Source organism: Rhinolophus ferrumequinum, chromosome 17 (assembly GCF_004115265.2).
Source record: "Rhinolophus ferrumequinum isolate MPI-CBG mRhiFer1 chromosome 17, mRhiFer1_v1.p, whole genome shotgun sequence".
Lineage (NCBI taxonomy): Eukaryota > Metazoa > Chordata > Mammalia > Chiroptera > Rhinolophidae > Rhinolophus > Rhinolophus ferrumequinum.
The window spans coordinates 29,810,903-29,838,749 of record NC_046300.1 but is presented as its reverse complement, the minus strand read 5'-3'; the positions used below and the strand labels follow the sequence as shown (position 1 = coordinate 29,838,749).

Genomic DNA, 27,847 nt, shown 5'->3' with positions numbered 1-27,847 from the left:
AACACGTTTATATGATAAGGCTACTTAACGAATAGAGCAACTTTTAATTATTTCTTTGTGGAAGTTTTTTTTTTATTAGTTTCAGGTATACAAAACAATGTAACAGACATTTACACCGCTCACAAAGTGATAGCCCCCCTTCTCCAATCTTTGTGGAAATTTTAAACATAATTTTTATTTTTCTGAAAGTTATATGAGTTCTGACAATTAAGTTCGCGAACTCATCCTAAAAAAAGTGCTACATATCTCATTGCTGAATATCACTACGCTCACCTTCAAAGTACTCCCCTTGGGAAGCTATGCACCGATGCCAGTGCCTAGTCTACCCTTCAAAACAATTTTCAAACTCTTTTTCTGGAATGACCATCAGAGCTGTTGTCATATTACCCTTGATGTCCTGAATGTCATGAAAATGTCTTCCTTTCAATATTTCCCTTATCTTCAGGTAAAGAAAGAAGTCACTGTGGGCCAGATCAGGTGAGTAGGGAGGGTGTTCCAATACAGTTATTTGTTTACTGGCTAAAAATGCCCTCACAGACAGTGTCCAGTGAGCTAATACATTGTCGTGACACAAGAGCCATGAACCGTTGGCAAAAAGCTCAGGTCTTCGAACTTTTTCACGCAGCCTTTTCAGCACTTCCAAATAGTAAACTTGGTTAACTGTCCAGTTGGTACAAGTTCATAATGAATAATCCCTTTGATATCAAAAAAGGTCAGCAACATCACTGCAACAAGTTCATAATTCTAAGTCCTCGTACATGTACTTTGTTTGAAGAGTCAAATCATTCTATAGGTCTGATTATAAAAACAGCACTTGCTGTCTCCTGTCCCCTATTTCCCACTCCCCAGATGCACTTGCTTTCTTTAAGCTGATTAAAAAAATATTTACCTTCTATATTTAAAAAAAAGCGCTAATGTTACTAGCTCTTATTTTAAACGTTTTCTACTGACTCCCATTCAAGAAGACAAAGCTCTCACTTGTCCTCAGCACTGAAACCCCACCCTCCACCGGCCTCCACGTCACACATGCACCCTCTCTCCCCCCCCATGAAGGCATATCATAATTTTAATTAGATGAATTTTTTAGAGTTTTCATTTTTATAACTAGGCAAATGTTAGCACAGCTGAGCTATACAGTATGTCATGACTACTTTCCCTTTCTTGCACAGACTCCTTTCTTTCCTGGAGTTTACAACTCCTGTTTTCCATTTGCCTTGTGTATATATTTAACACTAATTTAACCTTAAATGCTCTCCCAGTTGTATAATTCTCTCAATACTTTTAAAAATTTTAGGTTAATTTCAAGGTATTTTTCCCCCCTTACGAAATTCCTCATGAGGCCTCTGACTTGTTCCCTTATCCTGGCGGTGTCCTTTACCTCTCATGAGTGTTGTATCTTTATTTCCTAGAGTACCCAGATTATTCTTTCTTGCTTTACATTCTCATTCTGGTGGAGCACATCCTCCAAAAGTTTTATGCACAGAACATGAAATTTTGAAACCTCTATTTGAGAGATTTTCTTTTGACAGAATTAATAGTTTGACTAGGTACAGAATTCCAGGTTGGAAATACTTTTCCCTCAAATGTTGGGGATACTGTTCCAGAGTTTTCTGACTTCCAGTTGAAAAGCATCAAACCATTCTAATTCCTAATCCTTTATGTGACCTGTCTTCACTTCTTTTCCCCTCAATATTCTGTAAATTCACAATAATGTACCTTGGTTTGTATCTATTCACATATAATGGGCCCTTTCAATTTAGACATTTACGTTTTTCTGTTTAACTGGAAATTTCTCCATAATTGTTTCTTTGATGATTTTCATCTTTCTGTTTATTTTGTGTTAGTTATTTCTTTCTTCTTTCTCTCTCTTTCTCTCTTTCTCTCAGAAATCTCGTTAACTAGACTTTGAATCTCCTGGCCTGGTCCTATAATTTTCTTTCTTATTTTCTAACTCTGTTTTATGTGCTACTTTCTGGGATTCTTTTTCAATTTTATATTCCAACCATTTTTATTTTCATAAAATTTCAATTTTCAATTACACTTTTTCCCTTAAATTTTTCCTTTATGTATTTTCCTAGCTCCCTGTGTATCTCTGTGCCCTTCAAGTTGCTTTTTCCATGGTTGCTTGTTTAGATATAGACTTTCATTGTGATGCTTTCCTCCAATGTTTGGTGATTTTTGGCCATCTGCTCATGTTCAAGAGTGGGGCAGTACAAAGGTAACTTGAAGATAGCTGCGTGTGCGTAGATGGATGGATTTGTTAACTCTGGGGTTACCACAGGTCATTTTTTGGGCAATTCTTGAGCCTGGATTTTCAGGCCTTTTCCCTTGGGCTAATTAGATGCTTCCAGAGAAGACACTTCCAAACTTCCTCCTGAAGGGAGACAGTCTGGCCTTGGTTCTGTTATTTGAGATGGTAAAGAAGACCAGTGGGCTCAATAGTCACTGAAATTCCCCAAGGCCCTAGTCCAGAAACCCTCCATTTTACCATCTGCAGAGGATAAATCCTGGAGGTAAAAGTTGAACATCCGGGTAAAACAGCTTCTTAAACAGACTTTCAACCAGTTTTCGTTTTTCAGTCTTAATTTTTCCCTTCCCCCTACCAATTTCCAGAGGTACCTGGCACTGCAAATTTCTACATTTTTAGAAATTTTATGGATTATTTCTTGGCTTTCCCCATTATTAATTTTGTATTTAGTTTTCTTGGCTCTGCCAACTTACTTATCACTCATCCATCTGTTTTTCCTGCTTCCAAAATTGTTATCATCTCCTTCCTAATTCTCTGTGCCTTGTAGGTTTATGCTATTTTAATGGGAGTTTCAGGAGCAATGGAGGTAAATGTACCTCATAGCTAACATCTTTAATCACTTCTGTAATGGCGTTTCTATTTAGCACCTGGGCAGGTGAACTGAAGGGGAAGAAAAATCTAGATGAGAAGGCAATGGGTGGAGAAGCTTGGGGAAATAAACAGTCAGAAAGCCAAAAATCACCCTATTGCCCTTTCTCTAACCATCAAAGAGAATGGTCCTAGTCAACTTGCAGGACTATTCACATTCACCTTTGGAAGCAACAGATGGACAGGGAATCTTGAACATTCCTGGGTAAGATCCCAGCGATGCATGTAATTTTGTGGGCTTTTGCCCATTAAAAGTGTTCTAGAGCTCCTGAATCCATCTGTTGTATTGCTTTCTAGGACCCGGAAAAATGGGGGATAGGAGTAAGAACACAGGAGGGTAAGATTATGTTATTAGGAGATAAGCCCACTTCTTCCCTTTTGTAGAAGGCCAGAATGAGATACGTATCAGCTATTAATTTTGAACATGGAATACAATTTCAGTAAAATAATAATTCCCCTTTTATATCTCTATTCCTGTAGCTATGTAAATTAAAATTATTTTCAGGCAAAAAATACACATTAAAAAGACACTGTGACACAAACTAGAATGGCCAAAATCCAAACCCGACTCCACCAAATGTTGGTGATTCTGTGGAGCAACAGGAACTCTCACTCATTGCTGGTGGGAATGCACAGTGGTACAGCCATTTTGGAAGGCAGTTTGAAAGCTATGTGTGATTTTTCAGTCCTGACCCATAGGCAATTACTAAGGTCTGATAGAAAAATTTTGGTGTCTACTTGACTGGCCTAAAGGATGCCCAAATAACTGGTAAACGTTATTTCTGGGTGTGTCTGTGAGTGTGTGTCGGGCATTTGATTCAGTAGACTAAGTGAAGAGATCAAACCTTACCAATGAGAATGGGAATCGTGCATTTCATCGGGGAGCCCAAATGGAATCAAGAGGCAAAGGAACGGTGAATTCTCCCTCTCTTCTTGAGCTGGGATGTCCATTTTCCTCCCGCACTTAGATATCGGAGCTCCTGGTTCTCAGGCCTTCAGACTCAGACTGAATCACACCACTGGTTTTCCTGGTTCTCCAGCTTGCAGACGGCCTGTGTGGGACTTCCACCATACGAGCCAATTCCTATAATAATCTCCTCTGATGTATATTTTTCTATATATTCTATTGGTTACATTTCTCTGGAGAACCCTGACTTCGCCTGATAGGCCTCACAGAGGAGAACTGTCCTCCACACACTGGATGGTACACGGCTGGTGCACTGTGGTCTCTAAAAGGAGTTGCAATCAAGGTCTCAGGCGAATGTAGCAGGTCATGATCTTTCACATATTTGTATTCCTTGCCCTATGGTTTTCATTCCTAGAACTCTTTATCTGATCCCTTGGACAGAAGTCCTATTCAGGCACCTTTGCCAAGACCTCCTTATGCGGGTAGGAGAAAGACATTTTGAAGATACTTTTCCTCATTTGACTTACTACCCAGTACTTTTCCACTCCCAGTACTCTCCACTGACACCCCACCACCCATGGCCCCACCAGCCATGGTCTTCTGTTCAGGGCTCCCTTAGCAGGGAGACAACTCCCCCCACATCTGTGGTGATGCACTTGACCCTTGACCAGTACGCCGTTCCATGGGTGAAATGGAACAAAGGGAACTGATATTTTTTTCTAGTTTTAGACTCTTGCTATACCATCACAGCAAGTGATGAAAGGCTTAACTATTTCATTTTCGTCTTGCTGCTTTTTCATTAGCTACGCCGACACTTAGCAGCTCAGCTCTCTCTCTCTTATCCAGCTAAGTTGAGCTCCTGACATGTACCCTTACGTTCCAGCAGTTGTGCTCCGTGGTATTCACACACATGAAATGGAAACGTATGTCTGCACAGAAACGACACACTGATATTTATAACGGCCTTGTTCATAGTTGCCAAAACCTGGAAGCAACCAAGATGTCCTTCAGTAGGTGATGGATAGATAAACCGTGGGACACCCAGACCATGGAATACTATTCAGCGCTAAAAAGAAATAAGCTATCAAGCCACGAAAAGACATGGAGAAAACATAAATGCATATTATTAAGTGAATGAAGTTAATGTGAAAATGCTACATATTATATTATTTCCACTATATGACATTCTGGAAAAAAATAAAACTGGAGAAAATAAAAAGATCAGGTTTGACAAGGGAGGGAAGGATGAACAGACGGAGCACAGTGGACTTTAGGGCAGGGTAGGTATTCCATATGACACTATAATGGTGGATACATGTCATTATACATTTGTCCGAACCCACAGAATGGACAACACCAAGAGGGAACCCTAATGTAAAATAAGGACTTTGGGTGCTAATGAGTTGTCAGTGTAGGTTCACTGATTGTAACAAATGTAACACTGTGGGGATGGGTGTTGATAGGTTGACTGTGTGTATGGAGGGGCGGGGGTATAAGGGAATCTACTTTTTGCTCAATTTTGCTGTGAACATAAATATTCTCTAAAAAATAAAGTCTATTAAAAAAAATCTAAACATAGAAAAACAATGTGTGCTACTGTGGCACACTAGCCTATGACAGTGATATTTTACAAGACTTTAAAACTATGCTACAAAGTTATATAAATGGTATTTGTAACTCAAAGGGTACAATAATATCCATATCTGAGATGGTCATAAAAATGACGAAATATTTAATGTCTGAGAGGGAAGAGAGCTGGCAGTCAGGAAGTGTTTGAACACTCCTGCAAATATAAGACCACCAATTTGTGCTTTGATACTCCATGACACATGACCGTGTGTGATTTAAGACAATCTTTGTTTCTAGTCCCTGAGATTGGGTAAAGCTTTTCCAGAAAAGACAAGTAAATCCAATCTGTAATTGAAATAAATGGCATTTTGTCATCAGTATAATGTTGAACATGCTCTTAATGAGAAAATAGAGAAATAGGGATTCTAGAGTAGGACAGATGGAAACACTGGCAGAGAGATAGGTAGTGGTTGAAGAGCAAGAAGGGATCTAAAATGAAATAAAAAGGAGCAGTGTTCTGAATCAGTAAGAGGACACAACTGCCACACCAGGCCTGGCCCAAAAATGGCTACATAGACCTCTACAGAAAATTGAGGAAAATTATAGCTTTGTAACATGTTTATGATGGCTGAAAAAAACAAGGCAGGAAGTAGGTAGAAATGCCAAGAAGGAAACTTTTCCATTTACAAAACGTTCAGGGAGAAAGAAAATTAAAAAGACAATAAATATTTGAGAGATACTTTCTGGTTAGAAAAATCTGTTAAATGGATTTGATTATAATGTTTTAATTATTAATATAGTTTACATGAAGGTAAAATGTATGTTACATTGTAAATTAGAAAAAATGTTTTTCTTTGATACTAGTCAAAAACAAAATAAAAATTTAAAGCAACAAAAAATGTGAAAATTTTCAGATACTTACTTAAAAAGTAGACAACGCTTTCTTTTAAAAAAAAGTCATGCTGAGTCATTATTTAGTTGAGTTGATATTCTAAAGGCTTTTGGGCACCTGTCCTCTCAGCAATTACTGCACATAAATGCCCCACCCCGAGGTGTCTAGAGTACCCTCTGTGTGAAATCACTCCAAATACTACTGAGCACATGTTTTGAGGGATAGGGAAGATTTATAACAGGTGGTTCTGGTCCTGGGGAGCTTGCAATCTAGTTGAGAAGACGGGACTAACATGTAACAATAGGAACAAATAAGATAGAATATAATTAGGTGCTACTTTGAGTAGTATTAAGTATCTTATAGGACGACAAAAGTGTGAGATAAACAAGGGCTAGAATAACTAGAGAAGGTTTGGGAAAAAGCTGCCTTGCCTTAGGTCTGAAAATAGTAGTAAGATTTAGGTAGGTAGAGCCAGAGGAAGGGGGGAACCACATCAGTGACTTATAATATGGAATAAGTCAGTTAAAGAAATAGTGTGACGAGAGTCTGGCTATTAATAAACTATAGCCGGAGTAATGGCTCATCATAATATTTCCTTATCTCCTAATCTTTATTTTTTTGATAGAATCTTAATCCATATAATCTGGCAAAGGATTCCAAAAGCACTTTTTATAATACATAAGAGTAAAAATGTTTATGGCTTGATTAAAATGTTTGGAAATAATTCTCTTTAGAAATGGATACTATGTACCTCCCGTAAAGAAAAAAAAATTCAGAGAACAGCCATTTGACCATCATTTCAAAGGTCCAATTTTTAAATCTGTATTAGATAATGTTCATATTGTTATTTTTTTCCAATATGAAATCTTACTTTTACTTAATAAAATCAAGGTAGGGCTTGAGGAATGGAAAAGGTGATGTCAGAACCATCCGTCTGTCACTAGCCCTGGTTTGCTAACCTGTAAACATGGAGGTTGGGCTTGGTCGCTGAAACCTCATAAAGAACACGGTATTTATAAGAAACCTATTAAGTGGTTGAATATTATACCTGCCTGACTAAATTACTTTCAAAGAGAATGAAAGCTTTGTTCAAGGGATCTAAAGAACATTATAAGAATACTTTGGCCAAAAATGAAATACGAGGTGCTGACAGCAGTGAAAGGGGTGGAATAAGAACTAAGCAGGGGCTCTAACCCCACAGACGAGTGATAGTTTTATTATAAATTACTTTACTGCCCAGGGCATTGTATTAGTTTGCTGGGGCTACTGTAACAAAGTACCCAAAACTGGATGGCTTAAAACAACAGAAATTTATTGTCTTACACTCCTGGAAGCTAGAAGTCCAACATTAGGGTGTTCCAGGGCCATGCTGCCCCTCAGACCTCCAGGAAAGACTCCTTCCGTGTCTCCTTTAGCTCCCGGTGACAGGCTCGCTCCTTCTGAGGGCTCTTAGGGGGGACCTGTTCCATGCCTTTCTCCTAGCTTTTGGTGACAGCTGTAAATCCTTGTCATTTCTCGGCTTGTAGATGCATCACTCCAGTCTCTGCCTCTGTTTTCGTATGACATTATTCTCCATATTCTCAGTCATATTGCAACAGTCATATTGCAACCCTCTTCAGTACGACCTCATATTAACTAATTACATCTGCAACCATCTATTTCCAAATAAGGACATAATTTGATGTAGTAGGAGTTAGATCTTCAACATATATTTTGGGGGAGATATAATTCAACCCCTAACAGGCATCATCTGTGTCTATGAAATCAGGATTTAGGACTATGCACAGTGAATCCGAACCATTTTTCAGGTTCTATATTCCTTTGAGAAGATGATGAAACTATATATTTTTGAGCCAGGGAAATGCACACCCACACAGTATTTTGCACTTCAATCCCTTTGAAGTCCTCCACTGATCCCCTAAGAGGAATGTACCCCAGTAAGGAACACTATCACTGAAGGCAGGTTTTCAGTTTTGCCAAGTGCATCATTCTTTGAGCCACAAATGTATCACGTATGGCTTCCAAAGAACACGTAATGCCCAAAGCCGTCACCACTCTGGATGTCCCAGGAATCTGACTCATCATGAGTCAGAATCCATTGAGATGAAATAGAAACTTGACACCGATGTTCCATTTGGAACGCTGAGGCTGACAAACTGCCTACTTTCTCCTTGCTCTTGACCTTGGCCTAAAATGGAAGCTCATCTCATCAGTACGGCCCTGCCATGCTTTCTCCCCGATCTTGTTCTGTGTCTGCTTCCTGCTATCCGCCACCAACCCGCCCAATCCTCCTCTGAGAACCAATGCCTTTCTCTGAGCCTAGCCCTCCTGGAATTCACTGCTACTCCCGCGACCTCCCCTGGTGGGCGGGGGGAGCACCACCTCGCCCCTGATTCTCTTTCCAAACCATTGCTTCCTATCTTTCCATAAACCCCTTTTCCTCTCAAGTGTGGGGACCCATGATTTCTTGTTATTCTAAACAAGCCTTGCAGACTGGCTCAGTTTATGATTAACTTGTTTCGGCTTCTAAGGCATTATCTCTGCCTGCGCCTGGAGGGTGCTTGCGAGCGTGCTGTAAAGCTGGTCAGGGTGACCGGTTCTCGGACACTGAGGACTGAAGACTAGCAGGATAATTGGTGGGCTTTGTCATGAGATAATGACTTTGGGAAAGTTTCAAGGATTTTGTATCTTGTATGTAAAAGTTATGAATTTACTGTTAATGAGATAATAGCATTGAGGCTTGTTTAGTAGTTTCTGCTTTTCTGTGTTTTAGGTAAAAGATAACTTTCTGTGATGTAATGCATTCCTTTATCTGCTGACTGTTAAAACTGCACGTATTCTTAGGGTATATAAACGGTGGTAGAAAATAAAGCCGGTGCTTTAGCATCACTGGAGACCGAATTCGCATCATCATCATTTGTGAGTGTCTTTGTTCATTCCCACTCCCCCTTTCAGGTTCCTCGTTGACTCGTGGCTGCTGGTCGGCCACACTCAAGTTCATGCCACACATCTATACCTCCATCAGGCCCCTTCATTATTGTCATATAAACACCATGACAACTGGCAAATAGTAGGCACTCCATAAATACTGTCTGAATGGCTGATTCTTTGAATCAATGACTGATTGAATAAAAGTTGTTTCCTTGGTCACTCTTCTGCATTTACTTGAGGCTTTCATTGCTTCTTCGTTCACTGCTTCTTTCTCCATTGTTTCCTGTCATGATTCTAGGTGAAGAATCCATGGAGGACCAAACAGAAATCCCAGCTCTCTCACAATGCCTTTCTCTGTTAATAAAGCCAATCCTCCTGGGCACACCCAGAGCTGCTCCATGTCCTCTCTTGTTTGACCACAACCTCTGATTTTCGCTCTCACATCCTTCTTCTAATCCCTTGATACGCTGATTTCCCCATAGTCTTTCCTGGCCGTGTTTCCCTCCCTCCATATCCTAAACCACTCCTTTACAATGCAATACACACCCTCCATCCTCCTGCCTCCCCTCGGCTCTGCCTAATTCTTTTGGACGTGGGCCTGACTTGAAGCAGAGTCATGACCTGCCTCCTCTGTATCTTGCCTGGACTGCTGAGCGTGGCTGGGAAGAAGCATAAACTTGAGGCCTGGTGCCACTGCCACTGTTTGTCTCTACAAGATCTTCAATAGCTGGACCAGGCTTATCCTGGTCCTTGCTCAGCCATCTCTCCACACTTCCCAGTAAATCCCCTGAAGCCCCGGGCACTACCATGGTTCATTCACAGCAGACAGCCCTGCTTCCTCCTTTATCAGACATGGAATTCCTCCACTTTCCATTGTCTCCACCTATAAACTGGTCTACTCTGCTGTCTGCCTGGTGGCTGCCTCCCGCAAGGATCAGCATCGGTTTTCCACTCCTGGTCCCCAGTCAGTCTTCCCCAGGACTCCTGACCTCGTCCATGGCCTCTGAGCACTTGTTTCTTCAATTATGTCACTCAAAGAATATTTGTCAGCAAGATTTCTATGCCCTGGGCCCTGTTCTAGACGCTAGGTTACAGCAGGAAAACCTGGACAGAAAAAATCCTGTCTCTCATTAGGGGGCAAGAAGAACAGTAATAAACGAATGAAAACCTTCAATAATTGATTAAGATAATTTATCTTTTCATAGATCTCATCCATGGAGCAGGAGGGGAAAAAATAGTACTGCCACTTGAAGGAAAAACAGAATGCTTTTGGAAGGAAGCGTCTCCATCCCTTCTGCCCACCTCCAAGGTGCCCTGATCTCATTCTCAAGACAGCCATTCACCACTCCTTATCCTCAAACTCACTTCTAGCTACTTCTTTCTTCTTCCCTTCTCTACTGACTTTCTTTAAAGATTACATTTGCTGTCTCTACATTCTTTCTTTTTTATTTAGCTGATTGTTTTAGTTGAAAGTGTATTGCATACGTAAAACTACAACAGCAACAAAACTGTGGAAAGGCTATTGCAATTCCTAACTGTCTGATCACTCTTTAACCTACCACATCCACATCTGCTCCACCACCCACTGAATCCATTCTGGCAAAGGTATCAGATGACTATCCCTCCACAGGCCCAAATCTACGGACTTTTCCAGCCTTCCCTTACTGCCTCGCAGCACTCCTGACCCCCATCATCTCCCTGGGCTCAGATAACACAGTTTTCTGAGGTTACAACACAGACTCTTCCTTCTCTGGTGTTAACACTGAAAGCTAACTTAAACACTGATGTTAAACGTGGAGTTCCACCTTTGCCCATGTTCTCGTTCTGTAAGCACCCACCATAGCTAGGCTGACCATATAACTCTTATGATCCTAATGGGATGCCCGTGAGAGTGAAAGAGGGCAGTAATAATTATTACTCTCGAACAGCAGGTATTCCCAAACAAACTGGGATATATGGTCACCTTATTCATAGGATATCATACCCATTCTTATGGTTCTAACTGATACATACCTATTATCCATTCACAAAATTAAGTATGTGGCCTTGATACTCACATTGAGCTTTATTCCCAAATCTCCTAGTTATTATTTCTTACAGATATCTCAAATTCAGTATGGCCAACATTCAATTCATCACTTCTATTCCTAAAACCTACTAATTCTTGTATTTCCTATCCAAGTTATACATATTACCGAGTCACTCACCTCTCCAAGCTGGGGATCATTTTAGAGTTCCTGTTCTCCCTTACACATCATGTTTAATCACCAAGACATGCTGACTTTAGTTCTGAAAATTTCTCTAATCTACCTAGTTTCCCCTGGACTACTGTCATCACCTGTTACCTAATTTCTTTGCTCTAGGCTTGTCTCTTTCAAGTCTATTTCCTACATTGCTGCCAGAGGTGATCTGACCACATTTCTGATGTAAACCCTTTACTAGCTCACTATCACTTACAGGATAAAGACTTTTATCACGATCCTATACCTGTTTCCTCTTCAGTCTCATAACTGGTGAAACTCTCTCTCCCTTTGCACTCTAATAATACCAAACAGCTTGGGGAGAAACACACACACATACAATCCACACCCCCATTAAGCTGTTTCTCACTTCGAAGCCTTTTTTCATGCTGTTCCTTCTGCAGGAACGCAGAACCCCTTATTTAGCTTGGCAGCATCTATACCACTGTCTCTTGTTGCTCACAGCTGGCGCAGAGGGGAGCTCAGCGCCTCTCCTTTAAACTTTCTAACTACGGCTCCACACCTCAACCACAGGGCCGGAAACATGAGTTTGAAATTAATTATGGCAGTCTTTCCTACTGGTAAGCGTCTTGAGGACAGGAGAGTGACCCTTAAATACTTGGCAGTCACCGTATTTTAGGAGGTCTCATCCACTGCTATGGATTTAACCAGGAAAATTAAAATAAGTTGGACTAAATGTTGAAATGAATAAACAACTTTATTACCCCTGCACATGTGTCTGTATGTTTTATAACATCATCAATGAAGGGATTAAAAGATGTGTAAGAGGTTCAGCTGCCAAAAATGTGTCTGTTTTATGAAATTAATTTTTAAAAGTAGATGTTAGCATAGGAGACAGGATGATTAAATTAAAAATATAGTTTTGATATGCCAAAGTTAAGAAAAGAGCAGATACTTAATTTTTAAGACTATATAAAATAAAAGTACATTTTAAAGCTCTTTAGTTTGAAAAATTTTGTGAAAATATTATCCAAAAGCATTTTTTAATAGAAGAGACGTCTTATTCCTTTTGTTTTTTTATTACTGACATTAAAAAAAAAATCATGAAACTTTAAAATGGGAGACTAGTAGTGAATCTCCTAAAATCTAGTATATATCAAGTCTACCCATCTCTACTTCCCAGATGTTTCATCATATGATTTCCATGTTTTTATGTGATTATTTCTGACTCAGAAAGAAGGAACTTTTCACTTTGTCTGTCAAAATCCAAACTATCTGACCTTCAAGGCATAGAAAAACACCACTATTTTTGGACAAAATGTGGTACTCCTGTCACTTATTCATTCAAGTAATTTTGGGGGAATTAAAAAAGTATAAACTAAATTTTAAAGAATATTATCAGTGTTACCAGAGGCATACCAAGAGCATCTGGCACAAATGGTATTCACTGAATAACTAAAAGAGAACCACACAGCAATTTAACAGGCAACAGTATGAATGACTCCAAATAGTTTATATTCTTCTGATCAAGTCCTACTCTTACGCTAGTTTTTTATTTCTTATTTAGTTATCACTTTGTGCAATCTTTCCTAATTATGTTTTTGCTTACAAATCTTGTTTTGTGAACTGTGATTATTTTTTTGAGAAGGAAAACAATTTGAGGTATTTTGAAATTTAAAACATGCTCTGATATTTTCTTCAAGCTGAGGATTATATGACTATTCAAAAGGGATAGGCACTGGCTTTCTAGCTATGGCAAGCACCCTAAGGGAGATCCGATGAGACGGGATACAGTTAATATTTCGTCCTCTATTAGAAATATATTTGGCCAAAACATAACTGAGAAAATAAAATATTTTTAAATGTAATATTTATTTTTTTATTGGCAAGTCGTTGATACTATAGAAACAGCTCCAATCTCCTGATAAATATCCTTGAATACTACCTACCTGTCAGAAGGTGGAGCTCTAAACATATCTGAAACACTGGCTTTTTATATGTGCATTTCACAAGTGTGTATAACGAGGAGATTAAAGCAAGAGTAAAATCTTTAGAAAAGCAGTTCTGAAGAATATTCCAATTCTGTCAGGATAAAATCACCCACATCTCCCAATATGGACAAGGTTAACTAACAATAAAGAAATTCAGCATGTTCCTTTGGAAACGTCAATATATTGCCTACTATAAAATGCAGGTTAGTAATTCAGAATAAAAGACAAAGTGTATTTAAAATACAAAACTTATTTTTAAAAATCAGGACCACCTACTTGAACATAGTCAAGGTCATTAACACTTACAAGCATCTCGGATGTAGAGTAACATGGCTATGAAGATGTAATCCACTAAAGTCAGGCTGAGGCCATCTGCGAACAAGGCATCCCAGACCACCAGGAGATCCTGCAGGGGGAACTCTCGTCCAAACAGTAGCCGTACCCACCGTCTGGAGAGAAACAAAACCAAAATTCAGAGAAAACAGTACTTTTGAGAGTAATATAAAGAGAATCATTTTTTTCCTGTAACTGTGGTAAAAATTATAAGTTTTAAATGATTACACTAGACAAATACTATACATCAAAAATATAATAAAGTAAAACCCAAGTTTTAAGCTTTCAAATGAATTTTGTATTTTTATAACTAAGCCACAGTCATTAAACTTTATTCCTATATGTGTAAAACAAAAGTACATTTAAAAGGGTAGATATCTTTCACATTTAATAGAAATTACAAATCTCACAAAGGCAAAGAGAAAAATAAATGTATAGTGGTCTGGTGATTGCCTCATATGTAAGGTTATTAGTTAAGAAATACAATTTTCCAAAATTTTATGATAACTACTGATTTTTTTTTTGTTAACTAGATTTTTGCAAAAGTTTATATGACAAATTACTATAGCAAAACGGAAAACTTCATTCTCACATTTCACTCCTATTTAAAAATTATTCATTTTAAAATTAAAAGTGAAAAAATAGTAGATATCTATATATTTTTTTGGTCAAGCACAGACCATTATTTCAAGTGATACACAGAGACACACTTAATTGTTAACTGTAGAATAGATACACCTGATAAGTGAAGGCTATCTTTCTCGGCATGTTTTTCAAAACACACTCATTTCTATGGCTAGGAAAATGGATATCCATCTATGCATAAGCAGCTAATAAGAATAATACTGAACAAGATCTATATATAATTATACATATATGTATGTGTGTGTGTGTGTGTGTGTGTGTGTGTGTGTATGATCAAATACTTAGCAACACTTCAGACTTTCAATATATGCCAACTAAGCTATTTATATCTAATTCTTAGAAGAAAGTTAAAACAACTCACTTTGATATGCTTTTATTCATTTACTTCTAATTTTATATAACGTGGCTACAATTTCCTTACAGAAGTCTTTCTCTAGGAACCTCGGCTAGAATTCCATGAGATTCTGACACACAGAAAATAGTCAAAAATTCCAAATTTCTAGTACCACCAAATAGCACAGAATAAAGGAAATTGTTCAAAAAATAGTTAATAGATATTACCAGTTTGCAAAATTTGAAATAAAAAATAACCATCATGGGGTTAAAGTGAGGTTAAAAAAAAATCAAATACTTTCTTCAGGAATTATTATATTTAAGGAGGAATCATAGCTGTAACAAAATAGTGTACACATGTGTATCACAGTTTATTAGGAACCATATGATCAAATACTGAAGTTTTTTAATTCATATTATCAAATTAACCAACAAAATAATTGTATTTTCAACTACATCTTAAATTCTGTTACTCAATTTTTCAGAAAACAATTTTAATTCCTAAGTACCAGTTATCTTTTCAAAAATGTTATAGTACTGTTTACAATTTTGTTCTACCTTTCAATTCTTATTCCACTGCTAATATGAGAGGTGACTAGAACTAAATATACCTTTTTGTCTAACATGCCTGATTTATGCAGGTTGAGAAAAAACATTTTCTGCACACTTCTAATTCTTTCAAACTACAAATGCTAATATTTACTTGTTTAAGATGTATAAAAATATCTCTAAGTTAAATAGGTTCTCTTCTTAATTACAAAGAATTAACTGGTTTTGCAAAGAGTATCAGGGGGATCCAGAGAATTGGCAAAGCAAAGAGTAGCTGGATTAAACCTTTTGGGCACCTGCTTAAAGGATCTTTAAACTGATAACTATTATCTGTATTATTAAATAACTAAACATGTAGGATGTGGTTATTCACAGTTATTCAACTAAGAGAACAGGAAGAAAAATTAATCAGTGTAAAAAACTGATGAGGATCTAATGTATAACATGGTGACTCTAGTTGATAACACTGAATTGTATAATTAAAATTTGCTAAGAGAATAGAACTTAAATGTTCTCACACACACAAAAAAAGATAAATATGTGAGGTGACGGATGTGTTAATTAACTAGATGGGAGGAATTCTTTCAATGTACATGTACATCAAATCATTACAATGTACTCTTTAAATATCTCACATTTTTATTTGTCATTATACCTCAATAGAGCTGAAAAATAAAAATAAATGGATCAGTGAATAAGAACTATCTTGGTTCAATGAGTAGGTAAATTTTGCTGTTTCAAAATTAAAAATTCTGTCATTGAATTGAGTTCCTCCTGGTTCAAATCTAGATGTTAGGACAAAATTCAAACATCACATCTATAAAACAGTCCCGTGCATTAAACTTGCCCTTTTCTTTTTTGGAGGTTATTTTAACGATTTCCTTATTTAAATAAACTTATTTAGTAGCTACTGCTGTTGTTTCCTGGAAGGCATTGCTTTTGCTTAGCTTTCTTATGTGTAGGAGAAGTTTTCCCTGCTATCTCACATTGAAAGCAAAATCAATCACTTGAAAAAGCTGACATCGTGCCGTAATAGACATCATTTAGCAAAAAAAAAAAAAAAAAAAAGGAAAAAAATTAGGAAGCTTGATACACACCACAGATGAGAACATAATACTATCTTTTTTCCCCTTCCTCAAATTCCTATCATTTTCTTATGGACAATCACATCTTTGGTTTCATCAAAGATAGTGCATCAAAAGCAAAAAAAAAAAAAAAAAAGAAACAAAGTAGCCTATTTTTTAGAAATAATTTATATTCCTCTTATTTCTATAACAAAAGGACCAGTTATTACTCAAGCTTCTTCTCTTGTAACCTCCCTGCTGATTAGGGTTGTGTTAGCTTAGCTTCAAAAACGACCCCACAGGTACATACATGCAGCAATCTCTACTGCAGCACTGCCAGGAGGGGGAACTGCAAACATCCAGTAATCTACACTGAACAAGACACATCTTCAAAACTACACAGAATGTATGTCTTTGGTACTTTTATATTTAATACATAATCTATGATGTGCTGCTTTATAAATATTTCACATTGCTTTATTTTTCAAGTTTCACCTTGCCAAGTATACTGCTAAATAATTCCAGGACAAGCACCAAATTTTGTGTGTATGTGTGTGTGTCTGTGTGTGTGTGTGTGTGTGTGTGTGTGTGTATGAGAGAGAGAGAGAGAGAGAGAGAGAGAGAGAGAGAGAGATCCAAAATGTTCTTTGTAAAGAGCTCTGTACATTTTGCTAAGTGCTCGGTGTATTTACCAAGGTCCTGTTAAACTCACTGTAAAGCCACCTGTCATGCTATGGAGAAGCAAAGGTGTAGCTAAATTGGAAACAATTTAGGCTTTGATCTTCTTAGTGACAGTATAAAAATAATTCAGTAAGTGGGAAAAAATCCAGAAACACATAAGAAAAAAATTTGTTATTACATGCCCTGCATGCTTCTTTTATATAAGACTATTTGTTAGTAAGTTGTACATACAAGTATATTAAATTATACTTGTACAAGTATATACAATTTCCTCTATTTTATATGCAATTATAGAAAAATTAAGGCCAAATTCTCACATTATTTTAGAAGTATCATACGACTAATGGAATGCTTTGGGACCAACAATGACCTTATCAATAATTTAATCATTTTTATCCCAACTGGATTTAGTTCATACATATATTCACCACACAAAATTTCCGGTGCTATTTTGGGCTCTCTTCATTGAGCTTAAAAGCCAACGAAAAATTCAGTTCTTTACGGAGTGAGTTACCAACAGAAATTATTTCAGTAAGCTTTTGTATTCTTAGAAAGGAAAATTTACTCTAAGAAATGAGGTCTTATAAAGAAGTCACTCCTAAAATTAACATGCTTTTATTGCAGTTAAAAATATTTAGCGAGAGTTTAAGTTACACTTAAGGGTAGCATTAAACCTTCCTTCTTGCTGTAAAGATAGCTTCTGTTTAATTTCCTGATACTATTAATCTTGCTTTATGTACGTTGCACCTGCAGACTGCAATGCTCATAACGTATACATCTTATCACTTGTGATAATACAATAATTCATAATTTACCAGACCTACTTAGTAATTAAAACAAAAAAGGCCATGTGAGGTATTGAATTTAATAATAAACCACCCAACGTCAGGACAGTTTCTATGTCTGTACTTACACCATTATTCTGAATTTTAAATTTCTGAGTAATTAAGCTGCTATCCCCAGGGGATCAGTAACTCCTGATGGTATTATTGTTTGGTGAATGACCCATGGAAACACCAAGAGAAATCCATTTTTTATCAACAGTTTATGAAAATGACCAATTTGACTGAGGTTTAAATAAACATGGTCTTAATCCAACAAAGCTATAGTGTGATTACACGTGAAGAAAGAAATTTATGTACTGGATCTTCATTACCTTTTTCTTTTATTGACCCTTTCGTGAGATATAGATATAACCACCTTTGGATGAACAAGTAAAATAGAAAAGGCATATTCAATTTAATAAATATTATAAGGGCATCTTCAGTAACCTGTGATCACAACATGGTCACACTGGGTAAGTATACTGGAACACAAAAGAGCACTGTTGTATTTTTGCTTAATGATATTAATGTTTTCTTTTGCTTTTGATTGTACTTTTAAAAGCTAACAATTAATTTTTAAATAATCCATGCCTGGTTAGTAATACACACAGAATCAAAATTCTGTATTAGTACCAGAGAAAAACAAAAGCAAATCTCAGTGTTCATCTCTGTGGTCTCCATCTCCTTGACTGAGTTTAGCCTCTTCTATATTGGGTTCCTTCGCACTCAGTTCTTTTTAAATAACTTTACTCTGAGTTTTCCTTTATATCAACTCTGTGAAAATAGTTTTAAAATTAGATCCAAATACTGCAGTTATTATAATTAGGGTCACAGGGCATTCTCATCTTTAATTCTAACTTCTTGGAGAGCAAAGCCACAAAAGATGGAAGCCAAAATAAATCTTTTTTTTTTTTCCTGTTTCACATTCATTATTCTTCTAATAGCTCTGCAAAATACATTATCAGAAGATGCTTGGCCGGTTTACTAATTTTTTAAATCTACTCCACTATTTCCATTTGGTCCTCTTAAAAATCTTTGGGATCTGCATGCATTACAGAAAGATCTGAATACTTCAAGCCCATCAAAGTCTCCTTCAAAAATAGAAGGAACTGCAATTTTGAATTAGTTATCATCTTTAAAGAACCCAATGTCACTTTCTAAGTGCTCCTTGTAATCCATGTGTTGAACCCAGCTTGAATTCGGCTTTCTGGGAACACATGTTAAACCTAATTTAACCGCCACAAGATAAGTAAGTACATGAAGTGTTAAAAGGGTATTTTTGACTTTGGGGAAAATTCTCTGTTCCTTTCAGAGGGCAGTACATAGCCCTTTATTAAGGAAGGTTGCTTATTCCAAAAATAAGTTCCTAATAATTATCACCCATTCCTACTGTAATTTATTCTCTTTAGCAAGTGTTTGAAGCTTGTTTTTATCAGAACTATAATACACCCGTTGTAAAAATAGTCTGAATGGAAAGCAGAGCCTTGTGTATGTATCTGTTTTTCCAGAGGTCTAAGATGCTCATGAAAATGTTGAGCATAGATGGCCATCAAGTTTTGAGGCTTGAACATTCACACACACACACACGCCTCTCTTTTAGAGGTATATCTGCTATTTAGATTATAAGTACGATATTTCAAGGACTCAGTAATTTTAGGATGTGTGATTTACCAGGAAATTCAAATAAAGCTGGTGAAAGATGGTAATACTCCCATACAGATTAGTTGTATAAATAGGATGGGCTCTCTTTGAGAATCCTATCGTATATTCCAACCAGGAGGCAGCTGGAATCTTGGCCCGGACTCAAGAGGACTGTGGGGGTAAAAGTTGCTGAGAAGTAATCTCTCTACCCTATCATTTACTTGTGCTCCACTGTAAGTGAGCTACTGGGCATCTCCTTGAGAAAATTACTTGGAAGCCACTACTGACTATGAATAATAACACAAAAAATTAATGTACAGTTTGGTGGTCATGCTGGGAAAATTAATTTTAGGCTCTGCGAATACTAGTTTTAATTCATACTACAGATAACGTTTACTTCTAGAAAGTCTGCAAATAGGCTTTGTTCTGTCATTTCACCTTTAGGAAAGGGAATTACGATCAAATCAGTTTTCTTAAAGAGCATACAGAGAATTGCTAAAAATAATTGCTCCTATCCTCCCTAATCTGAAACTCATTAAAAAACAAAACAAAACTCGTGTGGCTTTATTTTTTTAAGTTGTCATACAGTATTTCAAATACCAATGGGATCTTAACCTCACTGCATAACACGTTTCAACTTCCTCTGCATAAATCTCCTAATACATTTACATACATTGTTGGGAGAAATGACGAGGTGTAACACTAAACTGAGAATTATCAGGATCTATGTGATTCAGGATGGAGGTTAAGACCACAAATCCGTAGGCTCTTAGGCTGGTCATACGTCATTAAGAGAGTCAGACAGAACCCATTACTAAAAAGTGGTGGTGCCTGAATCCCTTTGACTTCTTATCACTTACTATGGCTGTAAACACCCTGTGGGGTTGGTTTTGACTGGCCGTCTGTTTCTTCTCTTCTTCCCTTTTCAGAAGGCACCGTGACCTTGCCTGGCTACTCAGGTTAGGACAAGTGCTTCACTCAGCCCTGATGTTTGGAGGTTCCATATCTATTAGTGTCACCGCTCCCCAATTACATTTTCCAGAGATAAAGGCACTGGTAAACAACTCTCAGTGAAAGGGTGAGTTACTGATAGTTTGGTTCCTCTCCCTTCTCAGCAGATCACAAGCTCTGTGGGATTATTTGATGTGGGACATAGAGCAGGGGGTTAACAAATGTTTATTAAATTAATATGAACCCTCCTCCCCAGGTCAGCACTTCCTAACCAGGAGTCTTCTTGATCTTGAGCCTACATCCTTGTTCTCTCCCAGGTTTCCTAGCTGCTCATCATATATTTCCCTGGGCTTCTCGCATCTCTGCAGGGATCTTGGACACACACACACACAAACTAAGTAGTAAGTGATCACAGCCACGTAGGATTTGATCTAGGCCTCCTAAGCCCTCTTAGACGTTCCTGCTTCATATCCTGAACTCTGGCTCTCTGCTTGCCCACAACTCAGATGCTCCTGAGCTGGGGCTTGTCATCCACTAGCACTTCGCTGCTCAAAGTGTAATCCTAGGACCAGCACTGTCACCTGGGGAGCTTGTTAGAAATGCAGACTCCCAGACCCCCCGTAGAGTCCTACTGGGTCAGACCTCCAGGTGATCTGTGTGTATATTAAATTTGAGAAGCACTGGACTAGGTGACATATCCTTATTTCTTGCCCATTGTGGTGCTAGCTGCCAGGGCTCCTATAATCCACTATGCATTCATGTTAAATGTTACTCCAGGAGGAGGGAAAAAGTCTTAAACTATTGGATGACTCTTCTACTTAGAGTAATGGTCTCAAACTTTAGCATGCATCAGACTTGCATAGAGAGCTTATTAAAACACAGATTGCTAGAACCCATTCTCAAAGTTTTCTGATTCTGAGATGTAGGTTGGGCCTGATAGTTTGCATTTTGAACTAGTTCCCTGGAGTTGTTGATCTGAGGACCACAGTATGAGACTCACTGTGGAAGTTCTGGTTTCTCTCTGCATCTCCTTAGCTTAGTCCCCGGCGTGGGTCCTCAAATCAGCTTACTCAACACGTCTAGTCATTGGCCAATGGCCAAACATCTAATGACTGGGACACAAAGCACACGTCGCATAGCCAAGCCTCTCTTATCATACTACCTCTACTAATTTTCACATATTGTCTTTTCCAGGAAAACACTTCTATAAAAATATGATCCAATAAAAAGAAGAAACAGAGATGTGGGGGACAGGTAGAAAAACGGTAAGCTGGGCCACTTGGATTTTTTTAAACTCCTAGGATAAGATGAAGAAATGTCAAAATAAGGCTACAAAAACCGTGGCATTTTAAATGTTAACATTTACAAGTCAGTGTTTTTTAAACATTAAGCTTACTATGATGGATACACGTAATCTCAATTGAAGGTAGAGTGAACACTAGGTTCGAAGCCCTTTGTGCTTAGTCCTGAGCTAATGGCTCTCCTGGGCTTCTTATGATTGGTTCTAATGAAGAGAGTTGGGACGTGGCAGGACGTGGCTGATTAGCGAGTGCAAAGAGATAGAGCCCATAAGGGAAGTGGCAAGTTCATACCAAGGGGCAGACGACCCCAATGGTAGCAGGACTTAAAAAGGCATTCTCCTGTTCCCCATGCAGAAGCCCTACGATACTGGGAGCCTGGCTGAATCATCGTCTATGCAACGTTTATCTACTGTGTTACCTGTGAACTGTCCTCACCCTAAGTTTCTGCACTATCAACTTGCGCACATGGATCGTACTACATCTACAATAAAACGTGCACTTAAAATTTATTCCTGGAAAAATAAAGAGCTAAACTCTAAGAGATGCCCCCCCCCCCCCCCCGCAATAGTATTAGCACCAGCTCCACGATGTCCTGGTGGAGGAGAGAGTTCAGGATAAGGTTGTTTTCCTGGAACCCCGCCAATCTCAATGCACAGTTGAAATAAAGGAGAATCACCTAAATAAGAATAAGCAAAGGCTAGTTATTCAAGGCTTGCTATAGCAAGGGAATCAGCTCCCATCACAAAGAATCAGAATCAGAATCAGTCAGGGGAATGAGAAAGCTTTCTAGTGAAAAACAAGGGAAGGCTTCATGTGTGCCTGACTGGAGGTTGTAAGTATGGCAGTGGGCTAACTAGAAGAGGAGCATCATACGTGACTGATTTGGGAAACATATTTGGCTTTCTGGTTGGTCCTGAGTTGGAAGCGGGCAAAAACAGGTTATTTGCAGTCGCTGATCAAGTCCTGACTGTTCTGGGCTGATTTTGCTGCAGAGGTTATGGTTCGGCTTCCCGGGCTCTTTATGCGGGTCACAGTACCATTATCCTATATTTTCTGGCCATTGTCCACTTGCATATTCAGTCTTTCAATACACGCTTCTCAGCCTATGCCTGTGCCCAGTCTAGAACTAGCTACAGTCATGGAAACTCACAACATTCTCTGATAGTTGTGTAGTCAAAAGGGACACAAGTTTGAGAGGCAGTGACAAAGGGTGTTGTTGTTTCTCTCTTCATAAAACATTATGAAAAGTATAAAATAGTGAAACATAAATTCAACTCTCTATATAAATAGAGAGGAGGTGTATCATATGACTCCTTTGAGAATTTAATCAAGTTTATGAACCCTTTCACCTAAAAAAACACACTCTCCCCTCCCCCCACACACACCACACCTACTCATGTGCAAACCATTTCAGGAGTTTGAGTGACCCACAGGTCTTAAGTTGAGAAGTTATGCCTATATTATTATTTTATTTTAGATGCTTATATTGCCATTGAAAGTTATATTCTGCTGAAAGTAATACATAGCTCCTTGTGCCTATTTCAAAGTATCTCCTTGTATTTTAAAAGAAGGCAAGGGGAAGTAAAAGCAAAAATAAATGAATGGGACTGTATCAAACTAAAAGCTTCTGCACAGAAAAATAAACCATCAACAAAACAAGAGGCAACCAACCACATGGTAGAAGACATTTGCAAACAACACCTCAGATAAGAGGCTAATATCCAAAATATATAAAGAACTCATTACTCAACAACAAAAATACAAACAATCCAATTAAAAAAAATGGGCAGAGGACCTGAACAGACACTTCTCCCAAGAAGATATACAAATGGCCAACAGAAGAGCTACATGAAAAGATGCTCAATTTCAGTAGCTATTAGGGAAATGCAAATCAAAACCACAATGAAATACCACCTCACACCCGTTGGAATGGTGATTATCAACAAGACAAATAATAACAAGTGTTGGAGAGGCTGTGGTGAGAAAGGAACCCTCATACACTGCTGGTGGGAATGTAAACTGCTACAGCCACTGTGGAAAACACTATGGAAGCTCCTCAGAAAATTAAGAATTATCATATGACCCAGCAATCCCTCTTCTCCGTATCTACTCAAAATATCTGAACATATTTACCCATAAAGATATATGTACCCCTATGTTCACTGCAGTATGCACGATGACCAAGACATGGAAACAACCAAAGTGTCCTTCGATAGATGACTGGATAAAGATTTGGTACATGTATACAGTGGAATATTACTTTTCCATAAAAAAAGATGAAATACTGCCATGTGCGACAACCTGGATGAATCTTGAGATTATAGTGCTAAGTGAAGTAAGTGAGGCAGAAAGTCGAGAACTGTATGATTTCACTTACATGTGGGATATAAAACTGAAAGCAACAAACTAACAAGACAAACAAAAACTCATAGACACAGATTAGTGTTACCACAGTTCAGTGGTTACCAGGAGGAGAGGTAGTAGAAGCGGGGGAAGGGGTCAACTATATGGTGACGGAAGGAGATCTATTTTGGGTGGTGAACACACAATGCAGTATATAGATGATGTATTACAGAATTGTATACTTGAAACCTATATAATTTTATGAACCAATGTCACCCCAATAAATTTAATAAACAAAACAAAAAGAATAGCATATCTTCCTGCTGGAAGGGCCCCTGGATTAAATCCCTGCTACTCAGGAGCTAATCTGTGTGGTCGAACAGCCTGGGTTAGCACCATATTGGGAAAATGGCAACACTCATGTTCCCTAAGATGGGGGTGGGACAGTTGAGTACAAGGCAGTGGACATCTTTCACTGACTACCTCTCCTGGCCCATGCTAGCCCTGATCACACCATAAGGAAGACTGCTGTGAAAAAAATTGAGGATCTTCATTTAACAAATATTTCCTGAATTTCAACTGTGTGGCAGGTACTGTGCTAGACCTTAGACTGAATGATATGCTGACAACTTTCAATCATTAACATGGAAATTATCCAAAGTGAAATTCTAATTCAATAAAAATCCTATCAATCTGGGTTCCCATAGTCACTGCGCATTTCTCTGTGCCCCCGCCCCATTCAGTCCCCCAATCAATCAGGGTATGTTCAGGGAACGCAAACTAATGGCAACATTAGCAAAATATAATTAGGAAGGTAAAAACAATTTAAAACATTACTAAATACGTTTCAAAGCCAACTATTAATTGTTTTTGGATTATCCACCATTTGGGATTATGTGTGCCCTAGTTCCTAGCCATTAATGCAGATAAATGAAGAGCTGAATGTATCTGCACTGGGCCCAGATGACTTACAAGGGGGCAAGGGGAGGCACCGAGGAGAAAAGAAAACCCTGAAGAAGCCAGCGAGGGCAAAGGGCCGTCAGCACCACCGCAACCATTACTTGGCTTTATGGGTTTGGAGAGAAAGTCAGAAGTCCAACTCCATCGTCACAAATTACCTTTCCCTAGCAGTGGAAGCAATATGGAAACACAAGAGGATTAAATGGGTTGGCTGCTCCATTTTATCCCTAGCTCCTGAGCTACCAGCTGAAGTTCACTGCTTAAACAACTTTATAATCAACTGTATGAGTGTGTATGTGTGTATAAATTTTTTTAAATACGGACAAATATACACTAAGCAAAGAAAATGTGTTTTCTGATGAACAGAAGATTGCCACTCAATGTTTTAAAATAAACACACAATTTCTGATGATAATGGCAAATATCACGAATTTATAGGACATTTTCATTTCTAAAAATAAACCTCGAAAAGCACTATTTCTTCAAGTGGTCTGTGGAATATATGCATTATAATCACCTACAGAAAAAGTCTTGCATGTTTCAGTGATAGGTGATTTCTTTGCTCACCAAGTACATAATCCTGGCTCCAAACAGGCAGGGCAGGCCTCTGCAGGTTACAGACGCCTCCACAGACGCACACAGCACAGCCTGCACACACCCCAGTCAAAAGCAGACTATAGATTTGTGTGAGGATAATTGAACTCCTAGCTCAGTGTTCCTTCTACTCTGTTACAGGCCTCTTGAATTCTCCTCTTTAATTCCTAAAGGATATCTAATTCAGGTTTATATTAAAAATCACCTATCCACATTAATGACTGCGTCACATGCCTGAGAAGGCACAGTATCTACCATTGCTGTCATCTGTGTGATAACTGAGTTTTTTTGAGTAGAAGAAATGGAGCTTTCTGAAGAACTTATTTTGATGAATCATGATCTACTATTTCATGAGTACCCCAGTTACAATGCAGTGGTAATTACAGCTACAGGACCCTACAAGATTTAGAGTGCTTCCTTCCAAAGAAACTCATTAAGGCAACTATAAAAAACTAAGAACTTACAAGGAAAAATTAATTGCCATTTTTGGTCAGCTGATTTTAGAAAGACTTATGAGGTCTAGAATTGTGTATCCTGCTAACGGAGAGAATAGAAACTCTGTGAAGTCTAGCTTAGTGAGGGCAACGTGGTATACAATATGTTCATAAATTTACCTGCTCGTAAACCAACTCAAATATGAAGCACAAAAACATCACATAAAATACTTTAAATTTATTTTCATCAACAACACTCATTTACTTTCCATATCAGCTAGCAGCTACTGTGGCTGAAGGCTGGTGCTGAGAAGCTACAAATCCTGGATTGCAGAGTCTGAAATGTTGCTCTCTGACTACAGCCTCCTATCTCGCCATCTTTCTCACTTCCTAAATTCTTTTATTTCCTGTGAATTAAAATGAAACTGTGAGGGATTATTGTTTTAATAATAAAGATTATTAATGTAGAGTAATTTTTTTCTTTTGCAAATGGTGAAAAAGAATTTTAAAGTCTAACAGGACATACAATGAGAAATAATTTCCCTCCTATCTCAGATCTTCTCCCTCCAAATTCACCTTGCGAAGGGCGTCTAGTGTTCTTTCATAGCATAAAGACATTTTTAGGCATGCACACACCTGATTTTATGCATGCATGCAGATAAGTGATTATATTTGTATAGGTCTTTGCGCTTGTACGTGTATCTTAGGAAGAAGTGAATTGCTTATTTCATGATACCTCAACACTTTGGTTTGATTTAGGACTCTTTGACTGAAAAAAAGTAGTACTGAGTGATCTCAGGAAAAAGGAGAAAAACAGTGGTTTTCAAAGTGTGATCCCTGGACCAGTAGTCTCAGCATTATCTGGGTGTTTGTTCAAACTGCAAATTCTTGGACCTTACCCACCCGATACCTATTACATCAGAAATTCTGGGCAGGGCCCTGCGATTGATATTTGAGCAAGCCTTCTCAGTGACTCTGATTCTGATGTAAACTCAAGTTTGAGAACCATTGCTTTAAGAAGATACAGTCCTGGTCCCAAAAGTTACCAGGACTAAGAAGTTTTAGCAACCTCTAACTTTTTCCACCTCTGGCAAGAGACAGGGAGGTCTCTTTTCCCAGGCAGAAATTTTACTGTAATGTCAAATTTACCAAACTTTTTCTTTATGGTTTATGGGTTTTAGAATTCTCTACCGAATGCTATAGTTTTGTTTATATCACTGATCCATCTGGAATTTATTTTGGTATAAAAACAGAGATATAGTTTCATGGTTTACCAAATAGCTAGCTAGTTCTCTAAACTATATTATTGAATGATTGACTGTTTTCCCAATGAATTAAATTCTACTTTTATTATATATTTAATTCCCATATGTATTAAGGGTCTGTTCCAGATTCTCTATTTTACCAATGAATCTGCCTAATTATGTGCCACTTCCAAACTGTTAGGATTATGGTATCTATATAACACATGTTAACAGTGGGTGATGCTAATGACTCTTCTGGCCAGGTCTATTAGTGGCTATAGTAGAATGTATATTTTTGAAAAATTATTTTTGTGATTTAAAATATACATATACATATATATGTATATATTACATATTTATATAATATATATAATTATATATATGTATATATATGTATATATGTATATATATGTATATATGTATATATGTGTATAATATATACATATATTTTTAAATGAGGTATAACACAACATTGTATCAGTTTCAGGTGTACAATGTAATGATTTGATACATGTATATAATGTAAAATGATCACCACAATAAGTCCAGATAATATCTGTCAC

The 27,847-nt window shown here is 37.8% G+C and overlaps 1 protein-coding gene across 8 annotated transcripts in view; it reads right to left on the bottom strand.

The window, feature by feature from the left end:
- Positions 1-27,847, bottom strand: part of TBC1D5 (TBC1 domain family member 5) — a 510,030-nt gene that overhangs the window by 116,924 nt on the left and 365,259 nt on the right. For all 8 annotated transcript variants that reach the window (XM_033133071.1, XM_033133070.1, XM_033133068.1 and 5 more), the window contains one exon: positions 13,694-13,836. In XM_033133071.1, the coding sequence (XP_032988962.1) occupies positions 13,694-13,836 (143 nt within the window). The remainder of the gene's footprint in view (positions 1-13,693; positions 13,837-27,847) is intronic.